The sequence below is a fragment of the Panthera onca genome, chromosome C1 (genome assembly GCF_046562875.1).
Source record: "Panthera onca isolate mPanOnc1 chromosome C1, mPanOnc1 haplotype 2, whole genome shotgun sequence".
NCBI lineage: Eukaryota > Metazoa > Chordata > Mammalia > Carnivora > Felidae > Panthera > Panthera onca.
The window spans coordinates 194,728,247-194,744,006 of NC_138346.1; the positions used below are offsets into that span (position 1 = coordinate 194,728,247).

The 15,760-nt window shown below is 39.0% G+C and overlaps 1 protein-coding gene across 9 annotated transcripts in view; it reads left to right on the forward strand.

Moving 5' to 3' along the window:
* The first annotated feature begins 4,242 nt into the window (after window positions 1–4,242).
* The window catches only part of ZMYM6 (zinc finger MYM-type containing 6), a 42,113-nt gene continuing 30,595 nt past the window's right edge, over window positions 4,243–15,760 (forward strand). For 2 of the 9 annotated variants that reach the window (XM_078452078.2, XM_060622172.3), the window contains exons 1-3: window positions 4,472–5,670; window positions 14,202–14,286; window positions 15,134–15,383. In XM_078452078.2, the coding sequence (XP_078308204.1) occupies window positions 5,578–5,670; window positions 14,202–14,286; window positions 15,134–15,383 (428 nt within the window). In that variant the 5' untranslated portion in view covers window positions 4,472–5,577. Of the gene's footprint in view, window positions 4,386–4,471; window positions 5,671–6,635; window positions 6,801–14,201; window positions 14,287–15,133; window positions 15,384–15,760 lie in introns of those variants that run through there. The other 7 variants (XM_081796439.1, XM_081796440.1, XM_060622167.3 and 4 more) reach the window with 6 other exon arrangements.

Consider the following 15,760-nt stretch of genomic DNA (forward strand, 5'->3'; position numbering starts at 1 on the left):
TTTTTTTTTTTTTTTTTTTTTTTTTTTTTTGAGACAGAGAGAGAGAGCATGAGAGAGTGTTCATTTGCTCACTTAACCGACTGAGCCACCCAGGCACCCCTAAGCATCCAACTCTGGATTTTAGTTCAGGTCACGATCTCACAGTTCATGGGATCAAGCCTGGTGTCAGGCTCTGCACTAACAGTGCGGAGCCTGCTTGGGATTCTCTCTCACCCTCTGTCTCTGCTCCTCCCCTGCTCATGCTCTTTCTCCCTCTTAAAATAAATAAACATTTTTTTTAAAAGATAAAATTTAACTCATCCATTTCTATGTCTCTAGTGCTTAGCACCAGCTCTGGCTCAATAATAATTGATAGCTTTAGTCATGGTGATTGAGAAAAGGAAAGGAAGTACCCAGGAGCTGAATTATGTAAGTGGGAATGAGGACAGAAGAGGGAGAAGGAGAATGCCTTCCTAGGGCCTAGCCAGGGTTTATGATCAGAACTTTCCTGAAGGCAGGGCTGTCCACTGTGAAAGGAGTTGCTAGGGGGGAGTTAACTCCCTGTCTTGAAAGGTGTGCAAACAGAGACTGAAGATCGCCGTTGCAGTGCTGCAGCAAGGATTCAAACACTGCACAAGCTCAGACCATATAACCACTAAAGGGCCTTCCATCTCTGAACTTTGAGATCGTGGTAGGACATAGGGCTGGTCCCAGAGAGGTACAGCACTCCAAAAGCTGCCTGTCTGTCTAGGCATGGTCAAGGTTGCCTGGAGGCCACTTGGAATAATGTCACAGCCTAATGAACCCCAACTCCTATTGCTTTCTTATACATGCACACCCATATTTACAGTAATTTAAATCACATACAACTTACATAAACTCCTGCCTGTATATAGATGTTGCTATGAATGTTTATCTTCATATATTCTTTTTTTTTAACTCTTTTTTTTTTAAGTTTATTTATTTCAAGAGAGGGATCAAGAGTCAGCAGTTTAACCAATTGAGCCACCCAGGCACCCTATCTTCATATGTTCTTCACCGATAAGCATGTTAAAACCTAACTTCACCAAATAAACACTCATCGACCCATGTTTATACACATTTCCTCCACTACCCCCAGGCCCAGGTAAGCTATGGGGCTTCCTCCTCTTGGGACTGGCCAGCCAGTCCTGAGAAGGGGAGAGGTGGAGAAGGCTTGGTCTGCCTATGATGGATAGAACTGATCATAAAGAAAAGGGTTCACTCTGTGCCCCCCAAATCACATCCATTTTTCTGAGACAAAACTCTATTCTGGTTGTGTCAGATTGTTATTGGACAATGCCCTGTGTTTCTTAGAAGCACTTCTGTCTAGATGAGAGGGTCTGTGAGGCATTGTCTTACAGCAGCACTCTTGAGTTGATCTTGACTTTGAGGCCACATTTACCTGCAATATCCTATATGTGATTTTTCTTCTGTGAGGTTATTTCTTGTTTTGATGATATTTTGTTAGCTGGAGAGACTGTCCTGGGCCCTTCATATTTTGTCTAATTTCTGCTTGAAAACAAAAGTTCATTTTTTAGCTTATCTTTTGCAAAATCTTATCACAGGTAACTAAAATAAATCAATAGGCACTTTTAATATTCTGCCTGGAAATCTCCTAACCAGATCCACAAGTTCACTAACTACATTTTCTATCTTCCATGTTCTTACAGGTGGCAGTGCTGCAAAACATTTTGCTGCTGCATTACACTGGTTACTGTTTCTCTAGCCTCCAATAACAATTTCCTCACTGCTCTTCCAGCCTCCACTAACAGACTCCTTGTTGTCTTTCCAGACTTCTGCTGGCTGCCTGGTCCCAAAGTCAATGTCATGTTTTAGATTTTAATTATAGCAGTACTCCGTTTCTAGATATCAATTCTGTAACAGTTACCTGTTGCTAAATAACAAAGCACCCCAAACTAACTGGCTTATAATAAGAACCATTTATTCATTCATGATAAATAAATACATTATCATCATCATCATCAAAAATCTGGGCTTAGCTGGGTAATTCTTCTGCTTATTTTGCCTGGGCTCACTCATGCGGCTGTAGTCATCTATCAACCTGGAGGATCTAAAGTGGTTCCACTCACATTATGTGGCATTAGTGTCGGCTATGGGGCTACTCTCTGCACATGATTTTTCAGCATTCAGTAGTTTAACCCATCTAACCTTGACATGTGGTGAGAATGTTGCAAGAAAGTGAAAGCAGAAGCTGCAAAGATTATTGAGACCTACACTTGGGAATTCACATGATATCACTTCTGTCACATTCTGTCAGTCAAAATAATTCACAAAGCCAACTACAAAACAAGGGGCAGGGCCACAGACTCCCTCTCTTGATGAAAGAAGTTGCAAAGAATTTGCCATATTTAATGCCCCACAGGTAAATGCAAAAATTCTAAAGCAAAATTAATATTTAATGACTTTATATTGAAAACAACACAGCAGGAAAAAGATACAGATGTCCAATATTACCATTTCCATAAGGCAAGAAAGTGAGATAAAAATTATATGCTTAGAATGGAGGAAATACATTTGTCATTATTTTCTATATAGTTAGAAACAGAAAAAAAAATTGAAATATGGATAAACTATAGAATTAATAAATGAACTCAGCAAAGGTGCTGGCTTCAAAACCAACATACAAAAAACAATTGTATTTCTATACTTACACTGGAAATAAAAACAATTAAAAAATGAAATTTTACCATTTAAAATACCATAAAATATCAAAGGTCTAGAATAAATCTAAAAAAGATGTGTGATCTCTATACTTAAAAACTATAAAATATTATTAGGAGAAATTACAGAAATAAATGGGGAGATATAATATTTTCATGGGTTGGAAGAGTCAACCATATCTTAGTTTCCAGGCCTGCTGTAAGAAAGTGCTACAAACATAAATTTATTGTCTTACAGTTTGGAGACTTGAAGTCCAAAATCAAGGTATCAGCAGAGCCTTGTTCCTTCTGAAATCTGTATGGGAGAATCCTTCCTTGTCTCTTCTAGCTTCTGGTGTTTACCTTTAATCCTTGACATTCCTCAGCTTGCAGCTGCAGTACTTCAGTCTCTGCCTCAATTGTCACCTGTTGTTCTTTCCTCAAATGTCTGTCTCTATGTCTCCTCTTCTTATAAGGACACAAATTATGTTGGATTAAGGGTCCACCCTATGCCAATATGACCTCCTCTTAACTAATTATATCTGGGAGAAGATAATTTGTAATACATATTTTCAAGAAAGGACTCATTGAGAATATATACCCATGATAAAATGGCATACAATCCAATACAAAAATGGGTAAGAGTCTTGAACAGGCACTTCATAAAAGAGGATATCCAGATATCCAAAAGAGGGCTCAACCTCATTAGAAAGCTGAGAAATCCAAATTAAAATTACAATGAGGGGCTCCTGGCTGGTTCAGTTGGTGGAGACAGTGACTCTTGATCTCGGGTTTGTGAGTTTGAGCCCTATATTGGGTGTAAAGATGATTTAAAAATAAAATATAATAATAAAAATAAAATATCACAAAGAGATACCACTATACCCCCACAAAAATGGTTAAAATTAAAAAGATGTACAATAGTAGCTATTGGCAAGGATGTGGGGCAACTGTAACTCTCCATTTAAGTTTTACGTGTATGTAACAAGCAAGTTCACTGCTAGGCATAAACCTAGCAAACTTGCAACAAAAGACAGGAATGTTCACAGCAGCAACATTCCTAATAACCAAGAACTGGAAACATCTCAAATGTACATAAATAGTAGATAAATTGTAGCATGTTCATAAAATGGAATACTATACAGCAGTCACAAATCAAAAAACAATTTTGAATGGAAAATACCACTTGGCTTCGAGCAAGTTAATTAATCTATTCATTTACATCTCCCAGATAAAAATTTGTACCTCTTGCAGGTGTGGTGAGGATTAAGTGGAATGATGCCGGACAAGTGTTTAGCAAGCACTTGACTTAATAAATGTCAGCCATTATTTATTTTTATATTCTCTTAACAGGCCATCTTTCTGGAAACCGGCATTAAAGAATAGTGCAGGATTTCTAATGCCCCCAACTTCCTGCCCCAAACTCTTACTTCTACCTTCTCACGCTTGGGTCTTGGTCTCTTTAAGAAGTCAACCATAATTGAGCAAAGGGGAATCCTGGGAAGACCCACTCGGCTCAGGTCCGGGGCATGACGGGAAACGGGGGGGGGGGGGGGGCGGAGACCAGGGCTGCGCACGCACGGTTGGCTGGGTGTTGCGTTGTGATGGATCAAGCGGAAGAATTTCAGTAAGAGGAAATCATCCTGGTCTTTGGGCGCAAGCCATTGGGTCCTAGGCGGCCTTACCCACCCCGGTACTCCCCGGGAGCCGGGAGGTGGCCAGAAGGTGAGCGCGGCGGGTGGCGGCGGCCAGGGCTGCGCGGGGCGGGGCGGCGGGCGCGCCACGTGATGAGGCGGGCACCGGGTGGGGGCGGCGCCGGACGGGTTGCGCGGCTGACGCCGTGCGGATTTCGCTGCAGGGACGCGGTGACAGAGATTTGCGGGTCGCGTTCTCTCTCCCTCCGATACAACGTTGCCGCGTTTGTATTCGGTGACGGGCGTGGAGATTATTGGTGGGGACGAGACTTTCGGAGCGAATACCCTACTCCAAAGAGGGATGAGCACCCTTAGATGGTTGTAACTGTGGCAAGTGGTCGAAAGTTCTCATGTGTTCTTCCCCGCAGGCTTTCCCACCAGTTGCCCATTTCCATGCCTGGCTTGACTCTGGATAAAGACAACTTTGGGGGGCTTCCTTTTTGGTTCGGGTTTAGAACGTTTACCCTTAGGGGAACGGAAATCTGCTGAATGGCTAATAGAATTTCTTGTTTACAGGAAAGCATTTAAGAAGCAAAGCTTAGGGGGGCTTATTCGTGGGAATGGTTCCCAGGGAGATCCTGGAAGGTGCAGGTGGTCCACTTTAAACAAGGGTGTACTGTTGTTCACTTGTGATGGCATTTGGAGCTCTGGTCTATCTTTAGGCCAAGAAATGGGGCCCTTATGGAGGCCTCCAGCAGCGGCTGAGTTAGAAGTGGGGGTGGGGAGCTTGGTGTGTCTCCACTTTGAGAAATAAAAGCAGAGGTGGGCCTCCAAGTACTAATTCTCTTGGAGTCAGAAACTGTTTTCCGAGTCCTTTCCTCTGAGCGGTTGGTAATTTCTTCCCATATTTTGGGTTGCTGCTCTGGTTCCCTTTGTAACTTTCAGCATTTGAGAGACCAGAGCGTTTGGCTTTAAAGTTATTAGGGAGGTTGGGAGCTGTGGCCGGGAAACTTTCCTTATGTGGTGAGAACTACTAAAGGAGCAGAAGGAAGGAGAAGGGGAGACTAGAGTTAGTTATGGCCCCAGAAGAATTGTTTTTCAAAGGCTCAACTCTAAAGCCTTGAGCGCAACACAAAGCTTTTAATATAAACATGAAGGAAAAAATGAGAAGAATAAACCTGAATACCAATCCTTTATGTTGTATTTTAGGAGTCCAGCTATCCTTTCCCAAGAAGAAATCTACTAGCTTTAGACTGGGGAATTCCTTTACGTAAACAATTAGAATGAAAGAACCTTTGGATGGTGAATGTGGCAAGGCAATGGCACCACAGCAGGGGCTTCTGGACAAAATTAAAGAAGAACCTGACAATGCTCAAGTAAGCATTTCATTTTATTAAATAAAAAAATTTTTAAAATTCTTTTCTATCTGGTGAATTCAGATTTTTAGTTAGTCAGTTTCTGGCTTGTATGTTAAAACAACCCAAGCTGATTTTTCTCCCCATTAGATGGGTAAATCGGTTTTTCTGCTCTGTAAATGAGACCTTAGTAACTGTTTATTTCTTTTTGTAAAAGGAAAGTAATATGTATTACTGTTTTTCTATACTTGGTACCTTTTTTTTTTTTTTTTTTTTTTTTAATTCTCTTGTATCTGACAGTAGTTTCCTTTTATTCTGTAAGTATTTGTGGTCTGTTCTGTATCAGGGGATCGAGGAGTCCGTTTAGTCCTTTCCCTCATTGAGCTTATACATTAGTGGGGGAGATAGACATTGCACAAGTAATTAATCAAATAATATATATAATTACACACTATGACAAGTGCTTTTCAAGAAAAGCCTAAAATGGGGAGTCTGACCTACGTGTGGTTGGGGGCAGAGGCTGGCTAGGGAAGGCTTCCTTGCGGGAAGGATGTGTAAGCTGAATTATGAAGAATGAATGGACTAGGCAAATGCATGGAGAGTGTTCCAGACAGAGGGATCTGCATATAGGAAAGCCCTGAGTTGGAAAGATGCATGGTTCTTTTGAAAAACTGCAAGACCAGTGGGCCTGGAACAGAAAAGGTATGAAAATGGTGATGATGATAATGTTGATCATAACACCAACACTGATAATAGATGGTATGCATATATCAATGTGTAGTGTATATTATGTGTGACTTCATAAATATTAACTTATTATTATTGATATATGTGCTTAGACTGTGGCAGACATCGTTCTCACAACCATGTTATTACTCCCATTTTACAGATGAGGAAACCGAAGTACAAAGAGGTCAAGCAATTTACCAGGGATCACACCTCATAAATGGCAGACTAGATTCAAATTCAGGTAGTCAGTCTTCAAAGCCTGTGTTATTCTGCCTCTAGGATGAGGCTCATGCTGAGAGCAGTGGGAAGACATTGCAGGATTTTAAGTGGGAGAATGAGATAAACATGTTCAGAAAAATCATCTAGCTATCCTTAGGAACCTGGATTGGAAACCCGGATTGGGGATCAATATGGAGACATTGGTTAGTTGTTTTGGCAAAAAATGATTTTTTTTCTTCTTGGACAGTTCTTTTGCTTGAGACTCTAGTTATTACATAAGCAAATTAATAATATTAAAAATATAAATAATATAATAAAATAATAAATGATGGTAATATTTTATTTCTCATACCATCTTAAAGGCAGTATTATTTCAGGACAGGGACGCCAAAAAGCTTTGTTTCATTCGTCAACTCTATGTCTTCCTGTGCTGTGCTGAGAAGGCTTATGAGGTGTGTCTGTGGGGTGTGGGGTGGGGGATGGTGGCATCCATGACATTTATTTTCCTCCCAGATGGTAAATTCTTACTCTTCTTCTTCCAAAGCCGTTGCTTTGTTTGCCAAGTTTTGTGGATTCTACCTTTGAAGAATTTTTTTATTGTCTCTTCCTTTTCTTCCCTATTTCTTATTTCTCATTTGAACTGCATTTCCTACTCATCCTTTTTCCTGTAGTCACAGCCTCCCTCAAAACACTGTATAATGATGCTGTTGTGTCTCTACAGATCTGATGACACCATTCCCTTTAAAGACCCTGTCTCGTGTGATACAGTGTGAACTTTTTAGTGTCACATCCAAACTATCCACGTTTCAGCCTTTGTTTCTGTCTTCAGTATCATTGGTTATCCTTCCCACCTTTTCGAATCTACTCAGTCTGCAAATTATCTGCATTTTACTCAAAAGCATATCCTGTTGAGTTTTGTTTTCTCCCTTTGCACATGCCATTTCTTCTGCCCGTGGTATTCTAAACTAGGCAGCTTTGCCTAGATTTTCTCCTCTTTTAAGACATAGTTTAATAGTCACTGGGGTAGAATTAGTAATTCTCTTTTTTTCTATTGTATATTGCTTTCACTTTTGCTGTAGCATCTATACATCAATGAATTTTGTTTACATACACTCTGGTCTTATTTGACCTGAATCCTCAATTCCTGGGCAAATGACTGGCACAAAGTACATGCTCAAAAATTGGAATAAAAGAGCCTCTGTTTCACAGATGAGGAAACTGAGCCTGAAGGAATAAGTGACTTCACCAAGGTCTTGTAGCAAGTTGGGATACAAAACCAGTTTTTTAAAATTCCAGATCCAATTTTTCTTTCATTATGCCTTGTCTGTGGTACATAAATTTAACAAATATTGTGCTATGAATTGAGTGTTCTTTCTGAATATCAAAATTATGATAATGAAAATTCCCCTAACAGTTTACATTTTAAGTGTAAGTGGATACGAACCAACTCAGTTCTCTTTGGTTTATATTAAGGCTACTCAAGGTGAATAGGCTGTAATTTTTTTTCATAATTGATAGTGTGGGCTATGATAGAAAAGCCAATTAAACAAATCATGTGTAGTGTTTTCCATCATGCATTCGAATTTCGGAAAATAGGAGGCAAGAAATAGAAAATGTTTAATATTTTCTGATATTAAAATATTCTGATAATATTTCTGATAATATAGCCTCCCCCCTCCCCCATCTGAAAGTAGTGTTCCTATGAAAACTTTTGTAAGCTGAAATGGTGTAAAATGAATTGATTACCATTGGTTTATATGGAAAAATTTTTGAGTATTCCTAGACCCCACAAACTAACCACTCTTAGGCTTTTCTGATACCTTAGGACACATCTTACTCCCAGGTGCACAAAATAAATGAAGAGAAAGCACCAATGCTTACATAGTTCAGAGCTACAGCAGCATCAAGTTGATGCTGAGATGCTGAGTGTGGTTCTTGGGAAAGGAGCTCGGTCGTGCCACTCTCGCTTCTCACGCTGCACACTGCTCTGTAACTGTTCTCTGCAAAACAAAGCTGAAGGCTGTTTTTCGCTTTTTGCCTTTTCTCTTAAAAGTGAAAATCTTCAGATTTCTTTTGGTTGGCAAATGCAGGAACTGACCTAGGTCTTTTGTGAAAGCAAAGTGGAGTTACATGAACTTTTGAAAGGTGGGGAATACCTCTACTAAGAGTCTGTTCTGGATGTTAAAGTCACAGTCGAGCTGTCATTCATTCACAGAGTTTTTATTCTTGCTAACTGTGATTCATAGTACTTGTTTAACATTGTTATAAGTGGTGTACATATATTACTCCATTTGATGAGCAGGACCCAGGAATTAAATACTATTACTATCCCTGCTTTACACATAAAGAAGCTGAGACAGGTAGTCACTTGTTAAATGTCACACAACTAGTAAATGGTTGAGCTAGAATGTAAACCCAAGCAGTCTGGTTCAAGATTCCCAACCCCTTAACCATGATACTGTAGGCTAAGTTGTGTTAGTTATTTAGTTTTCAGAAGATGAAAAGACAGGGCCTCTGCTCTCAAGGAAATTAATAGTGTAAGGAGGAATAAAGATACAGGAAAAAGGGGTAATTATTTATTGAGCGTGCCTCATCAGAAGCTGTGTTAAGCATGCTGTATGCATTCTCACTTAAATTCTACAACCATATGAGGGGCAGATCTTTACTCCATTTTACACATGAGGAAACTGAGAAAAGGAGAAGTTAAGTAATTTGCCAAATTCAAAGGCAGCATCAGAAGTGGAATAGGAACTGGCTTCAAACTTGTATTCTTTCTTTTTTTTTTTTTTTTTCCAAACTTGTATTCTTTCTGTTGCTTTGTGCCACCTCTGTACAGATACAGAATCACAGTCTTATGTAATTACTCTAAAAAAATTGTGTAAGGTACATTGGGAGAATAGAGGAAGGAGCCCTGAAGTCTGTCTGGAGAGGAAAGAACAGCTTCATGGGGTAGGTAGCACTTGAGTTGTAACAATTAAGGTTTTCAGGCATAGAAAATAGCATGTGTCAAGTCATGGAGAGGAGAGCGAATGTGGTATGTTTAGTGGTTGAGTGTTCAACAATAAAGAAGAGAAGAAAAGAGAATGAATTTGAGATATTTAGGTAGGGTTGATCAGACCTAGAGATAGCATATGAGGTATGTGGGTCAAGGAGGAGTCCCAGAGTACTTAGAAGTGTCTGTCCTCGGTAAGTTGAGTTTTTGATGATACAGTTTACTGAGGGGCTAGGAACAGGATTGGGGGGAAGTAATAAGTACCGTTTGGGATCTGTTGTGTTTATTTTTAATGGTTTTTTTCTTTTTCTTTCTTTCTTTCTTTCTTTCTTTCTTTTTTTTTTTTTTTTTTTTTAGAGAGAGAGAGATGCGAGCATGAGCAGGGGAGGGATGGGGCAGAGAGAGAGGGAGACACAGAATCCAAAGCAGGCTCCAGGCTCTGAGCTGTCAGCGCAGAGCCCGATATGGGGCTAGAACTCATGAACTGCAAGATCATGACCTAAGCTGAAGTGGACGTTTAACCGACTGAGCCACCCAGGTGCCCTGGGATCTGTTGTGTTTAAAGGGCTGGTGGGACATTCAACTGGTAATTTGCACTGGGAGGCATTTGCATATATGGGTATGGTATTTAGAGAGTTGCACTTTATCTTAGCCAAAAGGCCAAGAAGTGATGGTATTTAGAAATTTGGTGTAGTGTTTCCAGAGAAAATATAGAATGCCCAGTTAAATTTGACTCTCAAGTTAACAGTAATTATTTTTTACTGTAAGTATGTTGCATGCAATACTTGGGACATACTTATACTAAAAACTATTTGTTGTTTATACGAAATTCAAATTTAACCAAGCTTTTATATTTTTATTTGCTAAATCTGGTAACCTCATATAGGTGATAATTGAAGTTACGAATATGGATGAGATTGTTCAGGGAAAAAATGTAGAGAGAGGAGAGTAGAGCTCACGTCAGAAAGCTAGGAAATGGATTAATTTAGGGCTTCAGAGTGGCTTCAAAGTAGTTCCTGCAATCAGCAGCCTCAGCATTACCTGGATACTTGTTAGAAATGTATATTCTTGGACCCTGGTGTAGACCTTCTGAGTCAGAAACTGGGGTTGAAGCCCAACAGTCTATGTCTTAACAAGACCTCTAGGGGCTTCTGATACCCCTAGGGTTGAATATAAGAACATAAATGAAGGGTAGAAAGACATAGTAATAAATTGAAGTAAGAACCAGAAGACAATGAATGGAATCATTGGCAGTGTCAAATGTATCTGAGAAGCCATGTAAGATAAAACCTAAAAGTGTTCATTGGGTTAAGCAACTGTGAGGTGATTGGTTAATCTTAAAACAGTTTCAATTGAGGGTGCCTGGCTGGCTCAGTCAGTAGAGCATGTGACACTTATTCTCAGGGTCGTGAGTTCTAGCCCCAGATGGGGGTAGAGATTACTTAAGTAAATAAATAAACTTAAACAAACAAACAAAAAACAGCCAACAGTTTCAGTTGAAGCAGTAGCCTGATAGCATTAGGTTCAGGAGGGAATCAAATTAAGGAAGGGGCACCTGGGTGGCTCAGTCAGTTAAGTGTCTGACTTCGGCATAGGTTATGTCTCATGGGTTTGTGAGTTTGAGCCCCACATCTGGCTTCTCTGCTGTCAGCGCAGAGCTGGCTTCAGATCTTCTGTCCCCACCTCTCTCTGCCCCTTCTTCTCAAAAATAAATAAGCATTTAAAAGAAAAATAAAGAAGTAGAGAAAGAATGAGGCACTTTTTCACTGACTGATTGGAAGGGGAGAGAAGAGGGTAGTAAGTAGTTCCTTAAGAAATAGGTTCCTTATAACCTGAGAGGAGAAAACCAGCATGGAGGTGGTGAGAGGCTGAAGGTACATGATACTATGGAGTGCTTAAAGATGGGAGAGGGAGCAGGATCCCAAACGCAAGCCTGTTTTTAGTCAGTCGTGTAAGAAGGTTGCTTTTTCCTGGAAGATAGGAGGACAGTTTGTTGATCAATTTGTAGGCATGGTGGTGGGGGGGAATCAGAGTGTTGAGGGAGTTCTTTGTTTCTGTTTTTCTTGGTGAAATTTAAACATCAGGGAGCTGGACATTTGCATGGTTGTGACTTAACAGTGATGGTTTGGAACAGTTACTTTGTGAAGTAAAAGGAAATAATCGGGGGAAATTTAACAGGCATGTTAGAAAAATATTAGAGATTGAGTTGATGATAAGGCAAATTAATTTTATATTGATTCTTAAGTGTTCTTTTTGGTAATTTGAAGGAGGGTGTATATAGGTACTTTTAACTTCCTCTCTTTTTTATGCAAGTGCCAATAAATAAACATCATTATTTTAGTATATGTAAGACTATCCACTTGGACTCATTCATTCAAGAAATATTTATTTATTTGTCTATTGATTGATTTAGTTTTTCAGAGAAAGAGTGGGGAGAGGGGCAAGGGGAGAGAGAGAGAGAATCTTAAGTAGGCTCCATGCTCAGCACGGAGCCTGATGCAGGACTTGATCCCACAACCCTGGGATCATGACCTAAGCTGAAATCAAGAGTTGGACACTCAACCAACTGAGCCACTCAGGTGCCCCTCAACAAATATTTATTTATTTATTTATTTATTTATTTATTTATTTATTATAGTTTTTAAAATTTTTAAATTTTTTAATGTTTATTCTTAGAGACAGAGTGTGAGCTGTGGAAGGGCAGGGAGAGAGAGACAGACAGACAGACAGACAGACAGACACACACACACACACACACACACACACACACACACACACACAGAATCCGAAGTAGGCTCTAGGCTCCGAGCTACCAGCACAGAGCCCGAACCGGGCTCGAACCCACGAACCGTGTGATCATGACCTGAGCCGAAGTCGGATGCTCAACTGACTGGGCCACCCAGGTGCCCCTCAACAAATATTTATTAAATGCTATAATTGCGAAAGTAATAAAAGCTAGCATTTTTGTGTATAAATCATGCTTCAGTTTTGGCTTATCTGTAAGGGATCATGCTACATACTTCATCTGTATTAAATCATTGATCCCTCCATCATGGCCCTGTGGGTTAGATAATATATTTTGTAGATAAGGAAATTGAAACTAGAAAAGATTAAAAAATGTGTTTGAGTCAAGATCACATCTGCTTCTGCTTCTGTCAGAACCCAGAGCCTTCTCTGTTAGGTTATGTTAACTGTGCCACATGTTGAGTGTGCAGAGGCAGAAAAACAGATATGGTGCCTGTTCTTGATGGCCATGGTCCTTTCAGTCTTGCACATTTGGGGTAAAGAAGGATGCTAGACAAACAAATTATCACTCAAATAAATAAGAAGTGACATATTGTGACAGGTGCTATGAGTGAAAGGAGTTGGGAGCTTAATTTCTGGTGGGGGCTGGGGTTTGAATTCATTATAGTAATTTTTTTATATTTGTCCATCTATGAGGAAGATAGCATGGCTTTTGAAACAGATAGACCTGGGTACTTAGTATCTTTGTGACCTTGGACAAAGTGCTGAACCATCTCTAAGCTTCACTTTCCTCACCTATAAAGAAGATACTGTAGTTCCTACTCATAGGCAGCAGCTCATTTGGCACCACAATGTACACTATGGGAAGTGGTAAATTAATGCAGTGGTTCCTAGTCTTTGGCATGTAATAGTCCAAAGCAGTTCCAAAAGTAGCTTTGGGAGCTGACATACCCATCATTTATTTTGCTAAGTATTGGGATGTTAAAATACAACTACTATTTATTATCACCATTGTTTCAGAAAAGTAAGACTTTTTTTTTTTTAACTTTTTAATGTTTATTTTTGAGAGAAACAGAACACAGTGGGGGAGGGGCAGAGAGCGAGAGGGAGACACAGTCTGAAGTAGGCTCTGAGTTGTCAACACAGAGCCTGATGTGGGGCTCAAACCCACAAGCTGTGAGATTGTGACCTGAGCTGAAGTCGGACGTTTATCTGACTGAGCCACCCAGGTGCCCCTTAAGTTTTTATTTTGAAATATGTAAGGCTGTTTTTACAACAACATAATGTAGGATGGTTGTGATCTCAATAAAGAAATCTTTTTTAAAATTGATATATGTATTTTTAGAATTTTGTCTTGTAAAAAAATAAAACTTTGTTTTATGATATTTCATCTTAAAGCATTTTAAAGAATACATAATTAGAATAAATCTGATTTAGGCTGTGATGATGTTATGTATAACAAACAGATTGCATTGTGTCTTTATGCCATTAACAGATATGACAGTTTGTAGATCTGTAATTGGATCCAAACTCTACATCATTCAGATTTAATGTTATTTATCATTTTCTTATAAACACAGACTAAAGTAAGGGTAGTGCTGAACATTGAAGTAGCTGTATATGACTCCTATATATTACATTTGAAAAGTAGTAATAACTGTCATGAAAGATTTTCCGATTCTGAAAGGTCCTTTTTGTAAAGCTTAAATCTGTTCTAACAACTTGTAAATTTTGATTTTTGAGGTATTTGTGAAGGTGATTATGATTAGAATGTAGAAGAGATATGACAGACTTATTTTTTTCTTGAATTTCTAGTTTATTTAAATACTAACACTGTACTCATTTCTCTCTTTTCTTTTTCTTTAAGGAGTATGGACATGCCCCAAAGCCAAAAACTCAAGAAAGTGAACTGAAAATTAGTGCTGTGTTTTCAGTCAGTGACAGTCCTCTTGGTAAGAAATAGAACTGAATATGGGGCACCTGGCTGACTCAGTCAGTAGAGCATGGAACTCTTGATCTCAGGGTTGTAAGTTCGAGTCCCACAATGGGTGTAGAGATTACTTAAAAATAAAATCTAAAAAAGGAAAAAAAAGGAAAGAAATAGGACCAAGTAAGTTAATTATGATTAATATTGTTATATTCTAACTAGTAGAACTGAGGGAGAGCACGTCCTCATGGAAGTCTTTTTTTCCTTAAGATAAAGCAGTACTTTTTAAACTGGGTAGGTGGTGTTGACTAGCATTTTAAAAAGTGGAATTGAGGGGTACCTGGCTGTCTCAGTCAGTAGACCATGCGGCTCTTGATCTCAGGGTTATGAGTTCAAGCCCCACATTGGGTGTAGAGATTACTTAAAATCTTAAAAAAAAAATACATATATATATATATATATATATACACCCCCCCCCCACACACACACATACACACATACATGTATGTATGTGGGGGGGGGGGAGGGAGAGAGAATAGAATAAGATTGTATTAGAATGTGATGCATGTAGTAAGGAAACATTATTTTGCAAAACTGTTTCAGTTATTAAATTTTACACATATAAACATACACAGAAATGTATGTATGTGTCTCCTGGGTTATAATGTAAAATATAGTTGTTACTATGGGTTATAAAAAAGTTTGAACCCACACCTCCCCCCCCCCCCCAAAAAAAAAAAAAGTTTGAAACTCCCTGTTTTAGAGTGTTTAATTGGATTTGGAGACTGAGAATTTGTCTTAAAAAATGGAGAATGTATATGTGTTTGTGTTGATACTAAAACTGTTTTTCCCCCCTTATTTTGTATTTATAGCCCAACAGTTGACTCCAGGCTTTCAGTTTTCTCTTGCGTCATCTGGCCCAAATGTATTGCTTCCTTCGGCTCCAGCCGTAGCTATTCAGGTTTTTTGTTCTGGTTGTAAAAAAATGCTTTATAAAGGGCAAACTGCATATCATAAGACAGGATCTACTCAGCTCTTTTGCTCCACGCGGTGCATCACTGGATATCCTTCACCTGTCTGCGTACCAACTCCTCCCAGGAAAACCTGCACAAACTGCTCAAAGTATAAAATTCTTAATTACATCCCTTTTTACTTTACTTTTTTAGCGTGTATCTAGTTTAGTTCAAATATGCTCTTGCTACTTTAAATCTCTTGAGCACGTTTCTATGGAAATAGCTTTTTAGCTGAGAAATTTGCAAATTCTTTGTAATGTTAAACAAGAGACTTGGTGTTAAAAGTATCATCTTAACTAGTTTTCTGTCTCTTTAAGTTTAAATTTTACTGTGGAAAGAAATAACAAACCATTTGTGGGAATTGCAGGGCTGCTCATATATCCTGTGACTATAGACAACAGCCATTCACAATTATTTATTATCTTGAAAGTTATTGAAGTATATAGCATATTATAACATAGGTCTTATAATAGTATATAAAAGTTA